The sequence below is a fragment of the Aspergillus thermomutatus genome (assembly GCF_002237265.1).
Source record: "Aspergillus thermomutatus strain HMR AF 39 chromosome Unknown NODE_12, whole genome shotgun sequence".
NCBI lineage: Eukaryota > Fungi > Ascomycota > Eurotiomycetes > Eurotiales > Aspergillaceae > Aspergillus > Aspergillus thermomutatus.
This window is the reverse complement of record NW_020798060.1, coordinates 1,032-27,670: the sequence shown is the minus strand read 5'-3', so window position 1 is coordinate 27,670 and position 26,639 is coordinate 1,032. Positions and strand designations below refer to the sequence as shown.

Genomic DNA, 26,639 nt, shown 5'->3' with positions numbered 1-26,639 from the left:
CAATCTTTAGATGGGTCATAGTAGTACATGGTTATGACTAACGTAGTGCAGTAGTTCAATGAAATGGATTCATAGGATGATGAAGTCAAATATATGGCTTCCTTACACAGGTAGGTTGTGTAGTGTAATGGTTATCACTCCAGATTCTGATTCTGGCAATCCTGGTTCGATTCCGGGCACGACCTTCTATTTTTCCCAATGCAGATATCTTTTCATTAAAGGACTTTTTTTTAAGCTTTTCCATTCTGTCTTTTCCCTCAACTTGTTACCAACAACAATGGCGATAGGAACTTTCCATGGACTTCATAGTACCTTGCCAAGCAAGCCGTGCTTTGTGAAACTGAACACTCTTCGAAGCCTTGTGGCAGGAAAGCTGCAATTGCTACTCGAAGTAGGCTGCTCTCGACGAATGTATGCTTTGGTATTCCATTCACGTCGCACGCTAGCTGCGGCAGTGAAACATTTGGTAATTCTGCTGAAGCCGGGAAAATAATGGACTATATCAACAATGCAGAAGAGTGAGAATACTGAGGATCAATTGGCACGTTCAAAGCAAAAAGGGACATTTTCGGCATATATTACAAAATTTCGCTCTATATATATCATTATCATGTCTATTTATTGACCGGGGAGTCAGGGCTGATCAACGGATCAAACGATTTTGAGCTATCTTTGCCCATATCACCGCTGAGCATGTCTGCTGGTGGCTCTGAACATTAATTAGCCTAGCCAACAATGATGTCTTGCATTTGATCACTCACCAGTTCTTGAGAACACTTTCCGCTCCGCAATGTCCAATTCCTTCACCCGACCTGACTCAACCTCCGATCTAGACATTCCAAGAAGAGACTTGGGAAGACCCATTGACGAAAGGAACGACACGGAGTCCTTCCATTCGACTTCCTTTCGCTTGTCGTCCCAGTTGAGTTCAGCGCCCATCAAGTCGATGATTCCGGGAAGAGCTTCAAGTGCCGCTTCAGCGTTGAGGAAAGCCAAACGGGTTCTGCGCGCAATGACATCAACTGCAGTTTGAGCATATTCGTGGCGTACGGCATAGCGAACTTCACCGTCAATGAACGGATACAAAGCCGAGATACGTCGGCCCCGGAGCGGGAAGCGGGCATCTGTCGGAGCAGACAGAGCTGCAACCTGCCACGCGCGGTCACCATAAGATTCAGTTAGATGCTTGGCCACGTCAGTTTCGAGGCCGAAGTGCTGAATGAGGTTGATGAAGAGGGTCTTGGAGTATCCATGGGCTCCAATCAAGCGGACTTGGTGGGTCTGACAGCTACCATCAAGGACGGCACCGTCGGAGACCAAACCCCTTCCACCAACACCACTGATGTCCGGAACCTGGGAAACCGCCCGAGGCTTCAGGCCGAACACATTGATAGCCTCATCAACGGCTTCCTCGGCCATTTGACGGTACGTGGTCCATTTGCCGCCAGCGCAAGTCAATAACCCAGACGGAGAGACGGAGATTAGATGGTTGCGAACCAAGGCTTCAGAGCTCTTGACTTTAGGGTCACGAACCAGCGGGCGGATTCCGGACCAAGCAGCAAGCACATCACTTCGTTCAACATTGATATCCGGGGCCAGGTAGCCGCGAACTTCAGAGAGAATCCAGTTGATGTCCTTCTCAGAGGGCTCGGGCTGAGCCGTGATCTCCGTCGGCTCATCTGTCGTACCGGCTATAGTGTTGCCCTGCCAGGGAAGAAAGAAGATGACGCGCCCATCGGAAGTAGACGGATCAATGAGGCCCATTTTCGAGGGGCTGTAGTAACCTGGAAGAATGACGTGAACGCCAGCACTGGGAGCTACAATCTCTTTGACATCGGGCTCGTCCATTTTCCGAATGGAATCGGTGAAGGGGCCAGTGGCGTTGATAATGCCCTTAGCTCTGATGGTGAATTCTTCTGTCTCTTGACCATTCTTTCCTGGAATCAAGTCCTTCAGGCGGGCCCCGTTCAATTTTCCTGATTCATCTTTGGTTAAGCCAGTAACCTGCATATGGTTGACGACTGTGCTTCCATACAAAGCCGCAGTCATTGCTAGAGACACATTCATCCGAGAATCATTGTGCGCTCCATCTAGGCGGGACATTAGCATGTAGCAAGTCAAACGCAAGAATCAGATGTATCGTGGGTGGACACATACCATAGTAAACCATCGCACCGATGAGGTTGTCTTTTCTCAACATGGGGAACGCATCAATGGCTTTGCTCTTTGGCAGAAAATATGAGCTCTCGATCCCTTCGGAGCCGGCCAACCAGTCATAGGCCTTTGTGCCGGCCCAGAAGTAAGGCGCTTGCCACCATTTTTGCACTGGCACCATGATAGGAAGCCAACTGGAGAGATGGGGCGCTGTATTCAAAAAGTATTTGCGCTCTCTCAATGCCTCCTTCACAAGTTTATACCTGTGATCAAGCCAAGATGTTAGTGGCTAAGGGAGCCGAGTTGTGGACTTCTGCTGGTCATTCTGTGGATGCACTGAGGCCGGTCCTTACTGGTTATAATCCAACTCCCACACAGCCTTCTCGAGATATCGAACCCCACCATGTACAAGTTTTGTACTCTTGCTGCTAGTGCCGGCGCTGAAGTCATCTCTTTCCACAACGGCTACTTTCAGACCTCGAGTTGCGGCGTCAAGCGCTATCCCCGAGCCGGTAGCGCCGCCACCAATCACGAGAAGGTCGTATTCATCGTCATTACCTGAAGAACTCCGTTTGAGGTCTTCAATCTGCTCAAGCCGCGATTTTATCGCAGGGAAGCTGGGAGGGACAAGCTTCCCTTCATGATAGCCAGGCGGTGGTACGGCGGGCGCTTCCGAGCCAGGAATATTGCGGGGGCGGTATGATATGTAAAGGACACCAGCTCCTGTTGCTGCCGCAGCAGATGTGTAGAGCAGAGGTCTTAGAAACTTGCGAGAGTGACGAGCGGCCATGATATGTGAATGAATCTATGCGATCTATATTTCGGCTTGCAAATCGGCAGTCGCGAATAAGCGGTAGTCGCGACTTGGTCTAATGCGCGAGATCAATATTCCAATTCGCTTACCCAGATAGATTAGTTAGCAGGTCACAGCGGGAAAAAAAAAAAAGGCCTCGGGATAAGTATGCAGGGCCATAAAGTAAAATATATAGAGCACAGCTGTACAGGGACACCAACCGGGTTGGTAGTGGGGGGATGGGAACATGCGATGACGAAATCAGTCCCTTAAGAGTGGATATGAGAAAAGAGGAAGGTGTAGAAGGGGATGAGAGGACTGCAATACATACCTATCCTTTACAGTTATAGCCTGTGACTCAGGAGAGAGAGAAGAGAGGAGGAGAGGATGATTCAAGGGAGAGAAAGAGCAGGTATGGGAAGGATGATGGAGGAAGTTACGAAGATAGGTAATAGATTGAGGCTTGACAATATATAACGGTAATAGATACTCCGTCGTCGTCGTGACCATAGGTACCTGTTCTAACACCAGTCACGTAGGCGGTCAGATCTTCGAAAAGTAAGTAACCAGTATCTGGACTTTGGAAAAGACTAAGGTAGTAACCCTGGCGAGTCTTGCCGTTGTAGATAACCGGTATCAATAAAAATAGGTAATTATAATATGCAGAAAAGAATTACAAGAAATGGAACGACTACCTTGCCTACTTAGGGTATGTACCACGAAGGAGAAGAACATCCCTCTGGTAGATAGATGCGTAAGGTACAGGTAGATAGTAAGGTAAGGTACTTGGTACACGGAATAAAAACCGGCCAACCTGTCATTAGCAATAATGTTAGCTGCTCCGGGTAACTTTCTCTCTTCTGAATGCGTCATAAAGCCTACGGAGCACAGGTTTCCTGAAAATGAATGGTACATTACCTACATAGTTTCCCACTGGTCAGTCGCCCGTCGCCACAGCCCATAACAGGGAATGAAGGATTGGACTGGAGGAATGATCAAAGACAGAATTGGGGGTGGACCACAATGACGGTGTCACTGCGCACATCACTATTGTCCCACCAATCAAAATCTCGGCAGCAGACGGCGTGGGTAGAGCTAACCCACTAATTCGGACATCGTTCCCGAGCTGATTGCCCGCATGTGACCAGCAAAGTTTTGTGGTCTAGATAGCTGATCGACTAGACTATGTACCTTAGGAGACTATATACGGACTGCGGACTACGGCTAGATAGATATGGAGTACGAATCTCCTAGGCTAATTGCCGGGATACCTATAATGGCAATGATACGTCTAAACAACAGATAGGCTAGATCATAAATACACCCAGATTGCAGAGATACCCATGAACTATGTACTGTTGAGAACTTGAGGACCTGTCTATCATCTTATTATTAGTACTTTAGTACGGTAGTTGTACTAGTATTGGGTACAAAAACCCTGATGGAGACGGATGAGCTCAGAGACTTCGATCAAATCACAAGACCATCATGTTCCTGAAATCCCCATCCATGGTTCCTCTGATCGACAAGGGGGTGAAAAGTAAGGTCAGCCTGTGGAGGTAGGCAGAAAAGCCTTCAGGTCATTTATTGAGGCTCGTCCTCTTCGATTACTAGCAGGTTGGGATTCAGCGGCATATGTACTCGGAGTGGATACGGAGTACTCCGTACCTTGACCTGGAATTCTGAGCGTGGTGGGACTTATTATATCATAACCAGCTCCAGTTTTCAAAGTCCTAACTAGTAAAGGACAATGATAACTCATAAAGTGTCCCAGACTAGCAGTGTTCCTGTCTTCTAGTTCTCGGACGGAACCTCCCCACCTCCCCGCCCCCAATAGACAAGAAATCGATGGATTGATGAATAATGAGCGCGCGTGGGAGGTTACGGGCGTTCATGCCAACTTCCAGTATTCAAATTTCTTGGCTCTATGATTCAAATCCAGTATCTATCTATCTATTATCGACCGGACAACTCACTCCAATATGGTCCTGTTGGTTAAAGCTTAGGAGTGCTACATGCGGAGTATCTACCCCTGAAGTCGAATCAACCTGTCAAGAATAATATTGATAATGGAATATTAATCTGACTCGACTCCAAGAAGTTCCTTCTTTTACTTCATCGACACAAGAAAGATCCACGATTAGTAATGCTCCACTCGTTCGAGTCTCAATTCCGACATAAGGCAAGTCTTGCCTCCCTTCAGCCTCTGACCTTTTTAATGCTTCAACTAGATGAAAGATGCTTGACGAGTTAAGGCCGAGAGGGACAGGAATCACTGGACGCGTAAAGCAGATTGAAGAATGAAGGCTCTGTCGGCCGTCGGATGGCTGCCAGCGTGCCGTACCTAGTACGTACAGAGTACTCCGTAGATATGAGTCTAGATAGTCCAGACTCTAGACCTACAATAATCCTAACTAAGTTGTCCCTAGGCCGGGAAAGCACCAACAACCTTATCTTGATGACCTCGGTCATCGGTGCGTGAGGCTTGAAGGGTTCCTTAGCATTTTTCCACCAATTAATTCGACCCCAGAAGCCATCCATTCATACGGAGTACTTCGACTCTCCAAGTAGTTAGGTAGGTCTCTCAAGGGTACTCTCTACTCTGTCACAAGTCACAACCAACATCTCAGGTGGTTCCTGAGATGAATGCCATCATGGTATTCGGCTTCTTGGCTCAGTAGAGTGTATCTAGTAGCATGTCACCTTCCCTTCAGAAAAATATCAAGTAACTCTGCCTCTTGCTAGCACCCTACGGATGCTTGATTTCGGACCTGCGGTTCTTCGCATTTATATGCACGTCTGCCCTCAATTTGAGAAACACCGGCCTTCAAACGAGCATGATGACTTTCTCAACCTTTGAGACGTGTAGATGGGGTTGACTCGGTGAAGTGGACTTGTGAGCTCCCAGAGGCTCGGAATATATAGGTATAGGGGACGGGTAGGCTATTGATTGATTCGATTGCCTACTAGAGAGGTACCAGAATTGGAAATATGGCGGAATGGTTCCGGGTGCGGAATTCCCTCGGTTCCAACACCATCCATACCACCCACACATGCAACGAATGATGCACTGCAGGGCCCTGAAACTCGGTCATGCTACCCCGGCTTCTTTCTGGCTAGAAAAAGGTGGGGTCAGAAACGACGTGCGTCGAGTGTCGTCACATACATTGGAGGGAGCGGAAATGTTCCTCTCTGAGGAAGTGGGATGAGCGATCAAACGGTTCAGTTGCAGGAGACAAGTCAGGGACGCCTGCCCTATATTAACATCCGGGGTGAGATGGACATCCTCCTCTATCAACTTTCAACCGTGCTCAAGTGAGTTTCTATTGGACTCTACGTTCATCATGGCGATAGCAGCAGCGGTGTCCTCATTGCAACACAACGTCCTTCGACACCCTTTCCAGTCTCTGGCCGTAACAGCACTGGTTGTACCGATCGTTTATATCATCATAAATGAGTTTATTCGTGCATCTGCTCGCATACCAGGATTCAAGGGTCCCCGTGGTCTCCCTTTAATCGGAAACCTGGTACAAATTCGCAAAAATGCGGCTGAACAGTACCGTATATGGTCGAAGTCCTACGGGCCTGTCTACCAAATCCAACTGGGTAATATACCTATCATAGTCGTCAACTCAGCTGCCGCAGCCAAGGTCCTTTTTGGTCAAAATGCACAAGCCCTCAGCTCAAGACCCGAGTTCTATACTTTTCACAAAGTAAGTGAAAGATCAATATCCTTCCTTCCCTAACTTGGTCTCTCCTCGACCCCAAAGTAACCGCCTTGAACAGATTGTTTCGAACACCGCTGGAACGACAATCGGAACTTCTCCCTATAGTGAGTCTCTGAAAAGGAGAAGAAAGGGCGCTGCATCGGCTCTCAACCGGCCATCAGTTGAGTCTTACGTGTCGCACTTAGATGTGGAGACAAAGGCGTTTGTGGCAGAGCTTCTTGAATATGGGAATGGCGGAAAGACACCCGTGGATCCTATGGCAATGATTCAGCGTCTTAGTCTGAGTTTATCTTTGACGCTTAATTGGGGAGTGCGCGTAGCATCACAAGAGGAAGATCTGTTCGATGAGATCACGCATGTGGAGGAGGAGATCAGCAAATTCAGGAGCACCACGGGCAATTTGCAGGACTACATTCCACTCTTGCGGCTGAACCCCTTCAGCACCAACTCGAGGAAAGCAAAAGAGATGAGAGACCGGCGGGACAGATATCTTAATGCGCTTAACCGGGACCTGGATGACCGGATGGAGAAAGGCATTCACAAGCCTTGCATTCAAGCCAACGTCATCCTCGACAAGGAAGCGAAATTGAATAAAGAAGAACTCATCTCTATCAGCTTGACTATGCTCTCCGGAGGCCTTGACACTATCACCACACTCGTGGCTTGGAGTCTTTGTCTACTGTCTCGTCGCCCTGATATCCAAAAGAAGGCGACAAAAGCGATCCAAGAGATGTTCAGCCAGGATGAGCCCTTGTGCGACGCCCAAGATGACCAGAAGTGCGCATATGTCGCTGCACTCGTGAGGGAATGCCTGAGGTTCGAGGTCCCACCCACTGAATCCCCAGTTTGCTCGTCTAGCCTGAAAAACATGACTGACAATTTGCAGATATTATACCGTCCTCCGTCTTGCGCTTCCGCGGACCTCTATCAAAGACATCACTTATGACGGCAAGGTCATTCCGAAGGGCACGGTCTTCTTTCTGAATTCTTGGGCTTGTAACATGGGTAAGAGCCTACCAATATTGATTTTGCGCCTTGCCTGTTGATGCTGACAAGTACACCCTTAGACCCCGAAGTTTGGAATGATCCCGAGGAATTCAGACCGGAGAGATGGTTTGAACAGCCAGATGCACCCATGCTGACCTATGGCATTGGCTATCGCATGTGCGCTGGCTCACTACTTGCTAACCGTGAATTGTACCTGGTCTTCATGCGCACTCTGAACAGCTTCTATATCGAACCACATGACGACGTTGACTGGCATCCCATTAATGGGAACTCGGACCCCACCAGTTTGGTTGCGATTCCCAAGAAGTACAAGGTCCGCTTTGTTCCAAAAAATGAGAAAGCCCTTACACAAGCTCTGGCTTAACTGCACCGGTGGCGTTGTTATATCTAACACTTGCGATCTATACTTTTTTTTGCCAACAGAAACACAGTGTTCCTGAATGTAGAAGCATGTAGGAACACGTTCAGCTACTCCCTGGTAGTCAGTGGTTCTTCTAAGTATAGAGATTATCCCTAGCATGACTCATCCAATTGTTTCTGGCGCTTCCTTTTTCTGCCCTGTACTGGTACGGTCTCTTAAATCAGTTAAGCCTTATATGATTATACTCACTATAGTGTACACAAGATTAGTGTGAAGGTAGCCATGATGTATATACCACCTCATTGCCACCTCCCTCGTAAAGGCGAATGAAGAATAATGTCCAGGAAGATTGAACAAAAGGCAATAAGGGACATGTGCAGAATGCATGAAGGAGGCGTATCTCAGCAAAATAAATCAACATGAAGATGGAGGATAGGGCCCCTCAACCTCACCGTAGTATCGAATCTGTTCTGGACGTTGCCTCGTCGCAGAAACGTAAGCTGAGATTGAGCTGAAGATAGCGCTGAGGACACTTCTAAACCAGTATCACGTAGCATCCATTCTGTTGAGTGTGCATATATAATTGAGATACAAAGGATTGCTTCAGAGCCAAGAGAAGGACTCGAAGGCTGTGCAAGAAAGCTAGGAACATCTCGTCTTTCCTACATGTCTCGTCCGGTTGCAAACTTGGTTGTGATACCTCGCATGATTACGTTCACATTTCGCTCTGAGCGTTTTTTGACGAAACGGCGGTATATGAGCTCCCGGAAGAGTAGACGATGAGAAAGGCGGGAGTATCCATGAACATGAAGCAGTAGGTAGGCGATACAGGTTGGTGGCCATGCCAATGGGACCGGCGATACTGAGCAGGGCGACTGCTCTGGATCAGCAACATCTCTTTTCTGAGTTCTGTGGAGCTGTCGTGGCGCCAGAGGATAGCACTGAAGCAAGCTTTTCCAGGGTGCAGGGCCGCCATTCCGTCTGGTATCCACAGAGATCAACGGTATGAGGATTGAGTCGATGGCCATGCTGATGGAGTAGAAACATCGTCAAAGCTGGTGATTATTGGATATTGTGCTCTACATGGTGTTTTAAATGGCCAAATATTTAAAAAGCCACCCGCAGTAAACAGAATTATTGTGGTGGCTAGTGGTGTGATGAGATATGAAGTAAGCGCTTATCAGAGCTGATGTTTAATCTGTGGGGTATATTGCTAAGTAGGGTATTATGGAAGAAAAATGGCATTGATACCAAGAAGGATACCTACCTATGACAGACAATGAAAGCCTCTGGATCTTCCAAAAACCATCTACGAATGACAGATTAGCCGGCTAGTCACCCTGCATGGCATGTTCTCAGTGAGCTATCTGCTTTATAGAAGAAAATTCCAAGGGAAAGCCTCCATGGGCGAGCCAGGTATAGCCCCCTGTCATTGCTCGGCATTTCTCAGATATCACCACTTATAGACGGCGATATGACGAATCCCCAATCGGCTATGATGGGCGTAATGCACTCTGACCATAGACAGTCTAGCATAGGTGCAAATAGCATGCAAATTGACCTCCAGTCATACATATGCTCATGACAATAGCTATGGGCGAACCGCCACACATTACCTCCAAGCGCTTTCTGGCCTGCATCTGACTTGAAAACTTAGCAGCACTGAGCATGTGTCATGCAAGGAACACCAAAACTTCAGCTGCAAGAGGTCTCCCTTAGAAGCTTGATGCATCAGGAATCCAGATGCTAAATAGTAGTCTGCCGCTGACATGAATGAGATTCCTTGTCGACCACACAAGTCCACCAAACGTGATACTTCTGAAATCCCTGGCATTCACCGAACTTGTCTTTGGCGGTATTGAGCTTCAGGATTGATGGTGACATTGTCAAGGACAGGAGCATCATTAATATCCAGAATGCCTCACCCACATGCCAGGAGGAACAATATGTACACTCGTCAAGGATATGGCCACGTTGGGAGAGATAACGGCATGCCTCAGTCCTGCGGCCTTTCTCGTTCTTCCACAGGAATTCGCACCAGGGTTGCCGGCAGACGACGCTCAACCATTAAGCTGTTGTGAGTCTCAACGCTCGAGGATTGCTCTTTTGTGCTTGTGGAAACTGCAGCTTTTGCTAGGTGGGCATGCAACGTCAGTGATTTTCGCTGAAACAAGTTCATTGGGAAACAACGTTCAGCGCTTCAAGTCTCAAGAACATGCCGGACTTACTTGAAGCCATACTGATAGCCCGTAGAACGTTGTCCCAATTTGCAAGTACACAAGCCACAGCTAGAAGTCAAAAAATTGGGTCAAGTTAGCGAGTATATACACCCCTATCCGACTTGTTCTCTTTTCGTTCGGTGATTGAGTAAAGTTTCGCAAAACTCAACATTGTGCGAAAGCTGGGAACAACAGGTAACAAACCTTCTGTACCGTCCTTTAATGTCCCTATCTTGGTCTCCAAAACCTGCATTTGCATCGCCATGACACCACTTAGATCCCGAAGCTGTTTCAAATTTTCGAGCTCAGCTTTCTTGGAGGCAATGCGAGATGATAGAGCTAAAGTCTGCTGGTGTGAGATGGCATTATGATTGCTCTGTTGACGAATTGATGATGATGCCGATGTGCCAGCTAAAAATGTCGAAGTGGGACGCGACGATGAATACGCCATGACACCTGATAGATCAGTGCAGTTTGTGGTTTGTACAAGCAAAGGGTCAATTGCCCAAAGTGGAAAGAAATGAAATGAAAAGAGAAATACTGCTCTGACTATTAAAATCCAGTTGAGGAACTGAGAGGAGCAAACAAAACCCGCAGAAACGTGAAGTACACATGGATGGCTAGGGAACATATCAAGATAAGCGCCTTCCCTAATTCCCACTTGACTAGGCCCTATGTGGACAAACATCAACAACGGGACTTTGCCCAGTGCCCACACTACTCCGTACCGCCAACCACGGTCTGTTTACATTTCGCATCCGCTCCGTGGTCAAGAATACATGCCCATTGTCCCTCAGGGCCTGACAGAGTTATATAAACAGACCCGGATAATTAACTGGCGCTATCTACAATCTTCTGGCTATCCTTCCCCTCTCCACAGGTTTAGGTCTCCAGAAACTGACGAGGAGGCATTCCACTTGGCATGAACTTTCAGAAACATGGCTCGATTGAATGAATCAACAGCTCCGACAGAGCCCATTGATATCCGTAAGCTGCTCTCATCCACCTCTCCCTATTATCCAGCCTCCTCTCTCCACCGCCGCGTCCATGCCACTCCCTGATTTCTTATGTATATCACTTGTTTTTCTCTTCCCGAGGCTCTTATTGATTACTCGTGGGTCAATAATAGTGAAGCGACGATTTGTCCGGCAGAACCGCGAGATTGCTCGTGTCAATTCAATACAGTCCCTTCGTATTCGCACTCTTGAATCTGAGGTTTCCAATCTGCTCGCCGAGAATGTTTCCCTGCGGGAGCAGGTCATAATGCTGAGTCAAGAGTTGGAGAGGTTTGAAGCGGCCAAATCGCTCCACAATGGTGTCTATGATATCAAAACGAGACTAGACGACAAATTAGCAGAGTTGAGCAATCTTGTGAACGAGTTGGGCACTTTGCCACGCAGGTTGGGCAAGTCCTGTGACGACAGATCGGGCGCCGGAAGTTTGGGGCAACTCAAACCGTCGATGTTTGAATCCACATACAGGAAACCTGACCCTGAGATCAACTTGGTGTCTGAGGAACAGGGAGGTCTGCCGGTAATTCTCGAAGACAAATGCTACCCGCGAGAAACCCTTGAGTAAGTATTGGTCGAAATCTTGTTACACATATGTATTTTGTGCTTAGCAATATCAGGTCGCAGGAAATACGACGCCTGGTCGATTCTGATCGTGAGATCTGTACCGCTCCAGACACGGCAGAGGCGTCATTTCCACTATCGACAACCAATGGTGGGGAGGCTAGCCCACAGGCTTCTAAGAAAGTCTTTGAAACTATCAAAATACTGGACGTTGATGAGAGATTGGACGGCCCTGCATTATTCTCAAACTTGGATACAAGGAAGAGACAAAAGCCAGACCCTTCCACCTCGAATGAGATCCCACCAATGTCGGGCCGGTCCTCGGTTACTGAGCTGGACGAGACAATATCTCCAAAGAGGGCTGGGCACAAGAGGAAATTTGGTGCAGATTGTGAAGACGAATATCTTTCGACTAGTACAGGTGACGATTTCCAATACAGTCGGCCGCGTCACTCATCGCCCAAGAAAGTCGAAGGACGAGTGTCTACTCGTAAAAGGAATTCACTACTGAGAGAGGACGCGCAGCTGAAGCGCGATTCTAGTACCCCCAAAGCAACTCAACGCAAAGCTCTTGAACCAAGTATGGAAACTCTGTTATGGTTTAAAATCAGCATGAACGGCTTGTTAACTGTATGAATCGCAGAGAACGGCAACCTTAGTATCACCTCCCCGGACGAACTCCCCCTTATCGCAATCCATGATGGAATCCGCAAGAAATCGCAAAGACAGAAAGGGCCTCTCAATCCAGAAGAGCCCGGAGAAGAATCAATTTGCCAGCAACAGGGTAGCTTCGTTGGGAATTTCTCCCGCCAATGCTCGAATGAAAATGAGCGAGAAGAAACCAATGCTCGCGATATAGTCGTACTTCCAGACAAGGAGGCACAGAAACCAGAACCATTGTACCCTGCAAAAACTGTATCTATATTTCAAAGTGGCTCTGGAACGACTTCTTCATTATTAAGCGCCCCCCCGTCACGCCCAACAAGACGTCAAAGATCTGTCGTGAGCTATGCGGAACCGAACCTAAGGGACAAAATGCGTCGGCCCACAGACGAATTTGTTCCCGCTGTCGGGGGGAAACGGCTGAGCAGGACATCGAACACAGCTGCACTCCCCGAGCCTACAGATGAGGGATGTGTGGGATTACAGACCGATGTGAGCCAAGCTAAACAACTAGAGGGTTCGCCAGGAACCACCGGGGAACCTATATCACCATTGGAAAAGTCTTCAGGTCGCTCATCACGTTCTCCCATACACATGGTTTCTCTCAGAAGAAGGAAGAACACATCGGCAAAGAATGCGACCTCTGACGAAGAGGACCATGATACTCTACAAGCTGAGCTGTTATCGGGCGCTAGTGGGAGACCAAACTGCTCCGTTGAAAACAGCAAGCCCGGAGGCTGCGAGGACCAGAATACGATCCGCGTTTCGGATGCCGAGAGAAACAATGAGCTCGACCCACAATCTACAAGTGATACTGACTTCTCGCAAAGACATGTTGTTGCAAAAGAGTCGGGGCCAGCTCCTGGTAGAAGCAAACAACCTCGACGCCACTCCTCACATCTTAGGACATCCACCCAGAATACCCGATGCGAATTAAGGACGGGTCTGCATTTGACTCAGACGTTGTCGACATCGGGTGCTTCTTCCGAAGTATCGGCGGCAACAACGCCGGCTGAGAACGCCGGCACCGATAGCCCAGTACTGAACGAAGAATCCAGCTCAAATTCAAAAGCGATAGTTGGAGGACGGTTGAAACGTGGGCAGCGGGCAGTCGCTCGAAGAAAAAGTATGATGCTATGAATCAGCTATTCCATGAGGCGGCACAAATTTGACAATATGACATCCGATCGAACACCGATATCGATGTTTGCGGTGATTGATTCTAGCTCAGTCTAAATCCCACTGACGAGACTCTGTGGCAGACACCACACTAAATCCATGTTCATAGTTCGTAATCTTGTTCCATTTCTCCTCTGTCTTCTTTTTATTCGTTCTCTTTTCCTTCCATTGACGGGGGGGGGATATGAAACAGGCACCCAGATAGAGGTCTGCATGTTTGTAGCCCACTTCCCTGAGTGACTCTTCCTCTGGGTCAATGGTGCCAACTGTTATCGCATACCACAACGTCCAGATGGAAGACATGGGGACTTATATGCCGCGGTATTTGCAGATGAGGAGTGGTGTTGATGCATGGGCTACAACCCCGGATTTTTGGGTTGGCCCTTTACTTTTGGCATTTTTTCGTATGCATTCGGACTTGGTTTCCTCTTCCCGTTTCTCCTGCCATGGCGTTTTGTGCAAGAGGGGGTACGTCCTTTATTCAAAGACCGGCTTGGGGGAGATTGACTCGGATCTCCTGCATTTTGTTTGTGGTTTTGCGCGTGGCCTCTGGACTCGCGGCAATCTACATCGCTGTCACTTTCCGACTCGGAGGAACTCGATGTCGAATCATCAGACTCGGAACTGCTTTCCCCTACAGGCCGGGTTTTGTGGTAGATGCAACATACTGTATGGGTTAAAGACGGCCCGTCATTATCGTAATTAGCGTCCAATCTGAACCGCATGGAACATGATGCGAGTGATGGCGAATATAGCCTTATTGGAATGAAGGGGAAAGAGTAGAAGGAAGAGAGAGTAGAAGTAACCAAATCATTGTGGACGGCTTTTATGGCCTATTCCAAATTCTCTTACCTTTCGAGCTCTTTTTACCCATTCCCTCGTTGTCTACAACATCTTCAGTCCACCTTATATGTCGCGCCGTTGTTGCATCCCCATTCTGATCTGTGGCGATACTGTCATTCTCGGCCCTCAATCTCAGTGTGCCCGAAATAAGGACAGAGGAATGGTTTTCTTGTGAGACCGCTGGGGATATCAACTGAATATGAGAGCTGGATGCTGTATTTGAGGGCACCTGACTAGTGCGTGACATCATTCATATATATAAGTCAAACTCTTCTTTGAGCTGTGGGTTTGAAGTGAGGGAGGGATGTGCAACATATACTCTTTGCGGGGCTAGTCAACCTAGCATACTGTGTCCCTCACCGCTTTTATTCTACTAGTACTGGCAGACATGTTTTCCCTCCCAATACAATAATAATAAAATGATATTTCTAGGTAGCTACATACCCTAGTAGCTGCTGATGGCTGATTTGATTAGCACAATCATAGTTACTCCCAAGAGCTACTGTCATGCTACTGTCATATGGAGCACACTGAACGCCAATCTAACAAAAAGAGTGAGGTCATATACATAGCCATGCGCCGTACGCCTTTAATTAGATATCAGAAAGTTCAATTCTATGTTCAGGTTGCCGGAATCGCCATAAGCATCTCAACCGGCCGCCCCCTTCTCCAACCATCCTCCTCGGGGCTGTTAGCGTAGATCGCAGAGGAAGTATACCTGGCGTAAACAAATTAGTAGAAGCACTACGCCCTTAAATGGCGATTTGTTCTCGCTAAAGCACAGCCCATGGATGAGCGTCAGGCAAGAAGAGCGGAATTACTAAGAGATAGTACGTCGGTAGGCGGAAAGAGACCCAAAACCACGTCCATATCGGATCCAAGCGAAGGGAAGTTAAGATGGCAAACGGAGCAAGCCCTGTTTGTCACGTAGCACGCTGAAACAGGCATAGAATGAGCAGTAAAGCCTCAAAGCCCATAAAGGGACCAACCGTTGAGACCGTCATCTGGAGTCACCAACCCCTCTAAGTCTTTTGTAGCTCTATCTAATGAGCTCACTGGCAGTTCAGTACGGAGTTCCAAGTCGAGTCAGAGCTCATCCTCCTGATCCATTTCAGACGGCTTCAACAGACCTCCAACTCTCATTGCCCGGTCTCGTTCTGCAGCTTGTGCATCCCGCAAAGCCTGCTCTCTTTCCTCTGCGTATAGCTCTGCATTATCACCTGCGAACTCTTTCAAAGAGATCAAAAAATCCCGCAAGTGAGTCTTGAACTTGTTGAAGTCATCATTGAAGGTAAACAAGCCAACTACAAACTGCTTGATTTGTATTCTGCGACAGGTTCAGCACCGCGTCAATCGAGACCAGGCTAGCAGCCAAACTTACTCCTGAAGATTCTTGAAAGCATTTTGCAAGAGGTTCGCAACGTATTCTTGCAAGAAGTCTTTGTTGGATGTCCCCAGCGGCGCTTGCTCGGGGGAATAAATGGGTTCCTGAACTTTCCCGGATTCGATGAAGTAAAACATACGCGACAGTAGCATTGCTTGAGATTTAAACCCTGCCAGAAGGTGAGCGTAAGCTTCTCTAATACCATGGACGTATACGAACCTGCTTTGTGGTCGCTGTCGGTAAGGACGAAGAACACGTCTTGCAGAATTGGAATGAAAAATTGGCGAAAGAAAATACTCGACGTTTGCGTATCGGTCTCGGCCATATTGTTCATCAGTTCGAGGCACATTGTAAGGCCGGTATTTTCCACTTCACGATTGTCATGTTTACTGGCCCACATGCAAGAGTCGATCACAAACTTGAATTGCGTGGCATCAAGTTTGAGTAATGCTGGGAAACAGTATAGATTGATCGCTTGGAGCAATTTAAAGAATTGCACACGGTGCTCCGGATACTCGTGGAAGTCTTTGTTGATCATCTCGAGGGTGCATTCGAAAACGCTCTCCATGATCAAGGGAACTTTGTCTTCCATAAGGCTCTGATGAGGCAAGTCAGACCCGACGACATTTCCAAAAGCGATACTTGCCCGAGAAATGTTACATACATGTAGTTTATGGATGATTGTGGTCATGACGTTCAGCACCTCTGCTTCCCGCGCGTCGGGAACATTTCGGTTATAGTCTACCAGAACAGCCTCGAGAAGTGGCGGGACCATGTTTGCGTTGACCATCTCCAGATCATCGGCTTTCTGCACATAGGTATCGATAAGTTTAAGAATCTCCTTTTTGATGGTCCGAAGCCCTCGGACTTTCGGGGTCTTGGTGGCGATGTTGCCTGCTGGACGTTAGACAATGACGACGCAGAAAAAAAGATAGCAAGAGCCACAAGTGTATTTACCATCGTGCGCAACGGCATCGTTAATGAGTTGGCTGGAAGCCCGATACATATTCAACATGTCATGGTAGATCCGACCAATCTGGGAATAGAAGTAAGTGCCAATCGAGGAACATGCTGCGACGTTCGTTTTCATAATATTGCCGATGATCTTTATCGTTTCTCCATCCTGGAGGATGGACGGGTCTTGATTCGCCTGAGCTATAATAGCATCCCATGCAGAGTTGGGAAGGGACATCAAGTTCTCAATCAAACGATCCTGGAGGCTTTTCTGACCTTGGGCAGAAATCATATAGCCGCATGCTTCGTAGAAAGTGTGAACTTGCTGTGGCGAAAGGTCACAGGTGATCTTTCTCATATTTCGAACAATTTCCTCAATAAATGGCTCGTTTTCCCCAGGCTGAAGGGCGACAAAGTGGCGCCTGCACTTGTTTGCGATCTTGATAAATGTATCACACGCCATGTCTTGGACACCTGATATGGGTCAGAAAGAAAGGCACCGGACATCGGCTGCGGAACTGACCTTCGTGTGTCTCGTGCATAAATTCAAACAACTTGTTGACAACCGTCTTCAGGAATTTCCAATGGGCCTTCAAGAAACGCGGGTACTGCCCTACAATATACATAATGTTACTGGCCACGACCGCTTTGTTGTCTTTTCCTCGCTTCATTTCCGTGAGACCAAGAAGGTCCTTGATCACAGTGACAAGGAAGCGCTTTTCAGTCTCCTCATTCATGGCCCCAGAGATTGACCCAATGGCCCAACATAGAGTATTGCAGTTAGCCCATGACCATTCAGACCCGTCCACCTGTTTAGCCAACTTCTCGATCATGATATTTTCGGTGTCAACGACGTCAAGATGTGTCAAATAGACCAAACACTCTCGTATTGTCTTGTAGAGCTGGATCGTGTCACTTTCTTTGACGAATTCGCGAACAATTTCGCCCTCGTCGTTTTCAACAATCAAGACTTCTTCTGGCCTGACCATTTTCTCGATCATCACAGTACGGAGGTTTGATAGGACCTCCTCGTACTTATGCTTGCGAAGGGGGTAATTGGCAAGGGTACTAGGGTGTGGTGCCCCTCCGTTTGACAAACCACTAACACCCATGCTAACCAGGGGATTAATATCTGTGATTGGAAGTTGTTGCATCTCCTCGTATAGCTCCTGCACTAGTCTTGTCCAGTACTCCAGGCAAATCTTGAAGACCTCTCTGTCGTCAATCTGACTGATACGGATGAGGTAAAAATGAGCATGTGTGAGGTAGTCCCGGTTCGGTAACTTTTCAATGAGCTGAGCACAATGGTCAGTATTCCTGTCAACGTCCACCCTCAACGCTATTTTACCACACTTACATTTAGATGAGCGCTGAAAAAGCTGGAGAGGAACAGTGCTAGGTTGAGGACAAACTCCTGATCCCTTGAATTGCTTTTAGCATATGTTTGCTTTAGGTCCATCGAAAGTGGAATAGTCTTCGAGACTATGGTCAACGTCTCAGTGAACATTTGGACCAATCTTTCATCGTAATTGTAAGGGTTGCCAATTTGCAGTCCGCCAATCTCTGTGAGACACTTCAATGTCACATTCCGAAAATCGGGAACGTCCAGGAAACGGGTTAAGAGCGTGTTGATGATGGGAGTCTCAAATATGTATCCCAGGGGTATCCAATTCAGGAATCGAAGGAGGGTCTCTAATGTGGCCTTGATCAGACTCGGCTGGTTTGCTGTATTCAAAACTTCAGAGCACAGTTGGAAGATTGATGAGAATTCCTGTGTCATCGAAGTCTTGAGATTTCTGGCCTTGACAGAGGTCATCTGATCCTGCGAGAAGTCAAATACTTCCTCTGATAACAAGCGAAGGATGGCCATATTGTTTTCGCAGATAGAGAGACTCGTATGACAAGACGAGATTATTTCATTGATGAAAGTCGGCCAATTGTGGGGCCACTCTTGCTTGAGAATAGAAACGAGGACCAGGTTGAGCTTATTCAAGAAGGCGCGCTCACTTCTGAGCTTCTCTTCTGATTTGGAATTTTCGATAATGAAGTTGACGATGAAATTTCGTATGCCTGAGTGATTTTAGCCATGGGTTGACAAAAGAACACGCGACTTCTGCTGCTTACCAAGACACTGCTCTCTTGGTAGAACTTTCCATCTAGTCATAATCACATCGTCAAGGACCTGCAGCGCGAGGTCTAGCATGGTCAGCATATGATGTATCAAGTGAAGCAAGTAAAAGGAGAACACGCGAGACATTGCCTTACACTTCGTTTGCAGATACGATGATTCTTGGAGTATATTACCCACAATCAACCAAGCATCCGGATTTTGCTTGAACTGGTTGTCAAAAGTGAGTTAGTTAACCTACAAATATTTAGTCTTGAGTTTAGGTAATACTCACTTCTGTTAGAGTCTGCTGGGCTTGCTTTTGCTAAAGGGCAAGTCGCATTGTAAAGTTAGCAATCCAAGCTCTTGAAGCAAAATTATACGTATTCGCCAATTTCATTCTGGTGCCTCACCAAATCTCCTTTGCCCTCGTAGAAGGCCCGGACAGTGTTGTCCAATTCTTGTATGGAAACAGACATCCTGTCTCAAGGACTGACGGCCCCGTCCGTTCTACAGCTTGACCACTGAGATACGTGCTAGACGCGTATGATGCACAGGAGAAAGCCTTACTGAACACTTGATGGGCGCTGGTTAGTACGGGGTTTCGGAAGGTTGATCGGGCGAACAAGAGGTTTGGCGGGGTTGAGGCTCTTTTAGAGGGGTTGACCGGAGCTTTGGGATTTCAAAAAGCTCTCGATTCCAAAGTATAAGTTGACAGTGATTTCAGAAAGACACAGGGTATAGCGGGGCTTGGTGCTTGATGTAATTGTAGAGTTTGTAAAATGGAGATATAGATGAAAGCATCTGAGTGTCAATTATTGGCGGTGAAGAGAGTCTACTCCTGTTGCAATTGTCAGGTTGGTGTGATGTATCAACTATCTAAATTGCTTACTAAGTGTCTTGTAGCTACGGAGTACTCACTACTGAAGACTACTAAGGGCACATTAACTACTATAATCCGCAGCCTTTCTTCTACTTCAGGTGCCTCACCAATAAAAAGCTCGATTGATTATCTATATTGGCAGTAATAGTAAAGATCTACTATATATCATGAAAAAGCATAGCGAAATTAATCTCAATATTCGATTCTCTTGCATATGTTGATATCAACATATCCACATAATAATGTGCGCACATAGTAATTGTCCCAGAATAAGAGCAATAATAACTGCCACTTGCAGAGACTAATTTCTCTGGGCCTCTATGCAACGCTTAAGTTATGGTTTAGATAATTAGGTATTATGATGGAATTGCCGCCGAATGGACTCGAATTATAGTCCTGGGAAATTTCGCCCTAGACAATAAAATCACCGTACTCGAGTCTTGAATTTGATGCAGCTAAACACCACAGGGAGATGGTCAGAATCCTTGGTTTCTGACAATGGCCAATCTCTCTAGGAGACGTTGCCGCCAGACATACGGCGGTACCCAGACAAGATCATGAGACTTACCAGCTTATGTAGATTGCCTATAGACACCTTATGGAAGGTATGAAGACTATGGCGATTGGGCCACTGAAATATTTGTGGCACAAACGCATAGACGTGATTCAAGACCTTAAAGCTAGTTAATAGTAATCACATCACCCAGTCCCAAGTATAAAGACTATATAAAGACTATAACTTTGAATACTCTCTAATTAGTTACATAGGCAGAAATGAAAGGTGTTAAATAGTAGAAGACTACTCCGTAAAGAGCTAAAAAAAACCCAGTAGTTAAGGTAGGTAGCCTTAGGTACAGTAAGTAATTTAATACTTTGTGAATGCTTTGACTACCTACCTTAGGTAGGATTAGTAAAAGACCGGTGTTGCTCAGAGTGGAGGCTTGCCAGTCTGTAGATGTCCAGGAAGTATGTAATACATACTCTTATGCTGGTTATTTGGGACAATCCCTAAGGCATATAGAGCTCAGCAGCACTTATAGCTCTTATATTGTCTCTACCCCCTTGATCAAATATGAAGGGAAAGTGAGATTCTCTTGGTGCATAAGTGATTGGGTAAGTTAGTAAATATAGGTTAATAGAGAGTACAGAGTACCTTACCATTCTTACTCTGTACATAAACGCGCTTTCCATACAGAGTACATCATGCTCATTGAGCAGGAAAAAATAACCATGATGGCGTCTCGCCCAAATGACAAGCCAAATAACTATGCGCTATGAAACTCAATTTCTCCTACACATTTATTAGACTATTAGTAGATACAGAGATTTGGCATTTCCATATATAGGTATGGCACCCCTGGTATTGCCTTGACTTCCATTGACAGCTTAGTAGCCCGGTCAGGTAGGCCCATTCAATGAGATCTAACCAGTCATAAAGGTTTTGTCGCGCAGTCATGTATGTAAGTCAAGTAGTTAGATAAAGATTACCTATCCACAGTGATCTACCCACTCTAGATAGATTCTCCATACTCTAGAGAGATGTACTATTAGGGTGTCTGATCAGCATCTTGTACCTATTAGTTCAATACACTCTAGGCGGTAATTCTTTTGCCCCTACTCTGTACACTGTATCTATATAGCTACTACTACCAGTTCATTCTAATAATATAATTTAGTCTATTATATACTCTGTGTTATCTATGCCTTAGATACCTCCTGTTCCCAGTCCTTTATTCCCTCTTCTACTCCTCTCTTCCTTATGCCTTTCATGATCCTCTTCTTCAAGCACTCTATCTCATAGTCACTGAATTTTCAAGGTTATCTCTTCATTGTGATGATTGGTGACTAGGCATATCTGTCTTCTATCTTATATATACAGATTAGGTACTGGTGTTGTCAGATCACTCATCTGTAGTTGTCTGATCCCAGGTGATTTATGATTGACCTGCGCGATCTTCTGTCTGAGGTGGTTGGGATTGGTCTCCAGGCTACTATACTAAGGTACTATTTTATCATCCTTGACCCCTCATTGCGCATTATTCTGCATTCGCTACTGCGGATTCTACCTAGCTCTTTAACCCAGGGCATACTTGTTTTTCTCACCCATACGAATATTGATACTTTGATTTTCACCCGGGCAGTCGTCCTCTTCTGAATTGCCTGACCAATAACACTTCCTTCCTCCATATATTGGCCATCATTCATCGCGCGCTCTCGTCGAAAGAAACCAAGTGATTTGGCCAACCTTCTTTCTTTCTTTTCTTTTCTTTTCTCTCTTTTTTTTAATCGTTCTTATGTCCTCATCTTGTTTGGCTTGTTATCCTGATTCAACCAGCATTTGAAATACCGCAAGCAATTTGGTAGTGCAGTGACAACGTTCACAACATCCACCTTTATTCGACTTGGCTCTGAACAACTATCCCAGCGAATATCAGCTGTTTGTCTTCCCACCCTTCTTGAGATTTCGGGCTGCTATCCTCACTGGTCGATGCGAAATAGATATAAGACAACAAGAAGAGTTTTCCAGGTTCAGATTCGATCAGTCAAAATATCATAGTTCCATCAGCCAGACTGAAAGGATCCGCGCAGCGAGCGTTCGCGTCATCTTGATACCATAGCTTCATTTGCCTTTCGAGAATGAGCACCATGGCGTCCACTTCAATGACGAATGGTCACGAACCCGAGAAGAGGTCTAAGTTGGAGAACCAGAGTCCTCCTCGGTTTACTGCGGTGAATGGAAGGGAGATCACGGCGCCAATGACCGTCGGCTTTAGCCCTACTGCCGCCGACTCATCTAGCAACGAAGACATATCGAATAATCGAGGCAGAGTCGAACTCGACACTCCATCTCGAACGGAAGAACGCGCGCGAGATAACGGAAACATTGAAATTGACCCGGACGAACGATCGATGCAGCGTTCCACTTCCCATAGTGGCTCATTATTAGGAGGGCAAAGTGCAAACAAGCGGAAGAGGTCAGAAATTGATGAGCGACAAGAACTTCCGTCATCATCTTCTAAAGGCTCTCGAAGTCCAGCCATACGATCAGATGCCGCTACGGACTCTCACACCCAACCGCTTGCTCTCAACATCGCTGTCTCGCCCCCTGGCTCCCATGAGCTCAAACAGCCTTCACCGTCAATTGCCCAATCAGACAGAAATGAGGATTCACGATCCGCCTCAGCAAATGCTTCTTTGAATGACTATGATTCACATCTGGTGCAACAGGCACAGCGCGCACAACAGATTGACCCCTCAGATGCTCAGTTGGCAGAGGTACTCCAGCGCGAGTCCCAGGATCACGACGGACAATGCTTACAGCAGAAGAGCTGGAGTGCGACGAATCGCTCGACAGAAGGATCTACACAAACCAAAGAGTCATTACCTACGTTTTCGCAAGAACAGCCACAAGCGGCTATACAAGTCGCCCCTAAGCGAAAGCGCGTCTTCAGCAACCGAACCAAAACTGGCTGCATGACATGTCGCAGAAGGAAAAAAAAATGCGACGAGCAGCATCCTGCGTGTAAGTTATTCTTCGCGCCTCTAGCAAGGAATCTGGAATTTCTTCGTACTTTTTGCCATGATCGCTCAACATTTGTTCACAGGCAACAATTGTCTCAGAGGTGGCTTCCTCTGCGAAGGTTATTCGTCCCGAAGCACGTGGCAGAAGCCCTCAAGTGCGAAAACTCCAGTTCCGTTGCAATCAAAAGAGGGCTACCCAGATCTAGGGGCGCAGTACGTGCATGACTTGACCCAGCAGCATGAACGACAGCAAACTCTGGCAGAACAACTTGACCCGGGAAAGATGAGGCCAATTGTCACTGATGAGAACGATCGTGTCGCTGGGCAGTTCAATGCAAGCCCGACAGGAGCAAATTCGGCTCGTGGGCCATGGTCTAAACGAAGTTGGCCTAATGCAGGCCATGCTACGTTTATACCTGATCATGTAACCAAGTCTGACTATCGAGAGGTCCCATCGATACACGAACTATCGCGTGAGGGACATGCGAAAGGTGACTATCAGATTGTCCCATCGATTCGAGACATATCACACGGATCACATCAAAAACCTGGGATATCCATCTTTCAAGGTGGTATTGATCAACGGCCAGCACATACTGGCACTGTGGACACGAGCAGCCCGCAGGCACAGGCTCGGATGGCTCTTAGTATTGAGCATCAGTTGTCAAATCGTGCTGTAAGCGAAGAATCGGAAAAGGACAAGATGATTCGCGGCGAGCTCTATCGCCCTTTCGATATTCATCTTGTGGAGGAGCGAGAGCGATGTAAAGCCGCCATCTGGCGGTTCAACAATGCTTGTAATCCCGTTTCAGGCTTAAGTGCGAAGGAACAACATCGTCTGCTGAAGGATGTTCTGATTCCGCCTGGTTCGGTTGTTGGTTCTCCATCAAGCGTGGGATCACTGAGACCCGCCGGATCTATTGGGCAAGGCGCTGTTGTTGAGTCACCTTTTCAATGCCACTATGGGTTCAACATTCACATTGGCGAGGACGTTATGATATCAGAAAACTGTCTCTTCGTGGATGACTGCCCTATCACTATCGGTGCTCATACATGGATAGGTCCTCGGGTCACTATTCTCAGTTCAATGGCCCATGCAAACATGCAAGAACGGAAGGGCTCTCAAAGCCGCTATCAAGGTCGCCCCGTCACAATCGAGGAGGACTGTTACGTCGGTGCCGGTTGCACAATATATCCCGGCGTGCGTCTCCGGCGCGGTGCTTATGTGGCACCGGGCGAAGTAGTCAAAACTGACATTGTAGCATATGGTTTTCAGGGTCTTAAACCAAGCTACATGTGATGTTGAAACTTTTAAGATATGTCGTCATGATTATGAGTGTCAAATAATACAACTACGTTTTTCGAGCCATGGCCAGCATTTGCAGTTCGGTGTTAGCAAATCTCTGTTTGATATGTACATATGTAGCGTCTGCAACATAAGGCGGGTTCTCACTTCGCTACTGTGCTGGCACCTCACCTATATGTGCCCGGGAGTCTTTTTTTTTTTTTTTTTTTGTATGTCCTACCTCTCTCTTCATGACTTTCTTCGCCTAGTCGGAAACAGACCCATACATTACACCAGAAGTGGGGGGAAGAAGCGCCTCTTGAGATGCCGAAGGATACTCTACTGATATGTCTACCAAAAGCGAAGCGGCCTGGCCGACAAGTGATGTAATGGTATGAGTTTATGTTTAATACAAATCTCGTTCACATGTTTCGGTTCTGTTGCTGCCAAGTTGACGTTGGAGAAAGGGAGGCAAGAGGGAAGGCATGAAGTACTTATGCTACCTTAGGACAGTCCTACAGCCTAATTAATATTGATCATAATCCTGAGCGCCTTTCTCTCTCTCTCAACTGACTCGATATAATTTTGCGCATCAACGAACATGACAATGACTGACAGGAGATGCGAAGAGAAATATAACAAGTAACTGGCTAAAGCCAGTCCAGGAATTCTGGTACAAAATAGCTCACGATAATTCCGGCACCGGCTCTGAGAATCCCCTCCGTACTTTCAAACGCCATCGATTTCAAATCGAACACTCCAGCCTTGGCAGCGGCATGGATCATAGCATACTCACCACTAACCTGATACGCTGCAATTGGCATATCCTTTGCAAGCTCCTTTGCGTCTCTGATGATGTCCAGATAACTGCTTGCAGGCTTCACCATTATGATGTCCGCGCCTTCACCCACGTCTCGTTGAATCGCTCGCCGGGCGAGTCCGCGGCCACCCGGTGGCAGCTGATAACATCTGCGGTCCCCGAAAGACGGGCAAGAACCGGCTGCATCACGGAACGGTCCATAGAGACAACCACTGAACTTTGCACTGTAGGACATTAAGAGAACACGATGGGCTAAGCCTGCTTCAATCAACTTCAGTTTGATGGCGCGAACTCTCCCATCGTTCATATCGGATGGAGCGACGCAATGCGCACCGGCAGTAGCATAGGCAAGGGCGACATCCGAAATTCGATCAACAGATTGAGCGTTATCCAGCGTCCCATCCTCTCGTAGTATACCGCAGTGACCATGAGATGTGTACTCGCAGAGACAAACGTCGGTCACAATATAGAGATTAGGAAAGCGTGACCTGAGAAGACGAATAGCCTGAATGACAGGACCAGAAGGATCATCTGCAGCAGTACCCAGGGCATCCTTTGCGGTCGGGTGAAGTGGGACCCCAAATAGAATAACAGAGCGCAGGCCCTTTTGGACAAGTGGCTTGAGGAAAGTAACAAGGCGGTTCAAACCCCGGCGATGCTGATTAGGCAGTGATGGTATTGGAGTCTCTTCATCAGGGTTGTCTGTGATGAATAATGGATAGATGAGCATTTCCTGTCTTGAAATCAGAAAAGACCCCAATCACAAAAGCTTGGATCAATGCCGTAGTCTTCAAAGCATGAAAAATTGACTGACTACTTTGGCGCCACGAACCTTCGTCAATTGTCTTTCAGCTTGCCATGATCTGGTCAGCGGATGGCTGTATCCAGCATGGAGCTGGCTTGAAATGTCACCAGAAATGCTGACACTTGTAGCGGCTGTGCTTGTATATGACCGAGCAGTGGCCTGAGACCGCGTGTGGGATATTTGAGAGCTCCGATCATCATGAGCATCCCTAAAGGCAAGATCCGACACAAGATTTGAGAAAGACATTGGGTGAATGAGGTAATAGATGTAGGGGGAGTTGAGCAGTTTGCAATTCAAGGGTCTATAGTCTTGCTCTGTTCCTCTCTCCACTCCTCTTCCTTATCATTTCCTGCCCAG

The 26,639-nt window shown here is 47.1% G+C and overlaps 6 protein-coding genes across 6 annotated transcripts; 3 read left to right on the top strand and 3 right to left on the bottom strand.

The window, feature by feature from the left end:
* Nucleotides 1-614: 614 nt before the first annotated feature.
* Nucleotides 615-2,944, bottom strand: CDV56_103535 (glycerol-3-phosphate dehydrogenase GUT2; the record flags this gene model as incomplete). Its single annotated transcript, XM_026757154.1, has 4 exons — nucleotides 615-709; nucleotides 762-2,090; nucleotides 2,158-2,417; nucleotides 2,508-2,944. The coding sequence occupies 4 exons, from the start codon at nucleotides 2,942-2,944 to the stop codon at nucleotides 615-617; spliced, it is 2,121 nt and encodes a 706-aa protein (XP_026618108.1).
* A 3,347-nt stretch (nucleotides 2,945-6,291) lies between these two features.
* Nucleotides 6,292-8,047, top strand: CDV56_102971 (cytochrome P450; the record flags this gene model as incomplete). Its single annotated transcript, XM_026756590.1, has 4 exons — nucleotides 6,292-6,660; nucleotides 6,734-7,491; nucleotides 7,562-7,680; nucleotides 7,743-8,047. 4 exons carry the CDS (start codon nucleotides 6,292-6,294, stop codon nucleotides 8,045-8,047), a joined length of 1,551 nt encoding a protein of 516 aa, XP_026618107.1.
* A 3,263-nt stretch (nucleotides 8,048-11,310) lies between these two features.
* On the top strand, nucleotides 11,311-13,640 carry CDV56_102259 (shugoshin family protein; the record flags this gene model as incomplete). Its single annotated transcript, XM_026755878.1, has 4 exons — nucleotides 11,311-11,332; nucleotides 11,393-11,837; nucleotides 11,894-12,417; nucleotides 12,481-13,640. The coding sequence occupies 4 exons, from the start codon at nucleotides 11,311-11,313 to the stop codon at nucleotides 13,638-13,640; spliced, it is 2,151 nt and encodes a 716-aa protein (XP_026618106.1).
* A 1,968-nt stretch (nucleotides 13,641-15,608) lies between these two features.
* On the bottom strand, nucleotides 15,609-19,446 carry XPO1 (exportin CRM1; the record flags this gene model as incomplete). The annotated part of the gene is made up of 11 exons (XM_026755072.1): nucleotides 15,609-15,849; nucleotides 15,904-16,075; nucleotides 16,126-16,504; nucleotides 16,571-16,800; nucleotides 16,864-17,334; nucleotides 17,384-18,155; nucleotides 18,218-18,930; nucleotides 18,985-19,056; nucleotides 19,126-19,198; nucleotides 19,263-19,292; nucleotides 19,351-19,446. 11 exons carry the CDS (start codon nucleotides 19,444-19,446, stop codon nucleotides 15,609-15,611), a joined length of 3,249 nt encoding a protein of 1,082 aa, XP_026618105.1.
* A 3,050-nt stretch (nucleotides 19,447-22,496) lies between these two features.
* CDV56_100639 (uncharacterized protein) lies at nucleotides 22,497-24,672 on the top strand (the record flags this gene model as incomplete). Its single annotated transcript, XM_026754258.1, has 2 exons — nucleotides 22,497-23,373; nucleotides 23,456-24,672. 2 exons carry the CDS (start codon nucleotides 22,497-22,499, stop codon nucleotides 24,670-24,672), a joined length of 2,094 nt encoding a protein of 697 aa, XP_026618104.1.
* Nucleotides 24,673-25,307: 635 nt separating this feature from the next.
* HEM2 (porphobilinogen synthase HEM2) lies at nucleotides 25,308-26,207 on the bottom strand (the record flags this gene model as incomplete). The annotated part of the gene is made up of 1 exon (XM_026754041.1): nucleotides 25,308-26,207. The coding sequence occupies one exon, from the start codon at nucleotides 26,205-26,207 to the stop codon at nucleotides 25,308-25,310; it is 900 nt and encodes a 299-aa protein (XP_026618103.1).
* Between the last annotated feature and the right edge of the window lie 432 nt (nucleotides 26,208-26,639).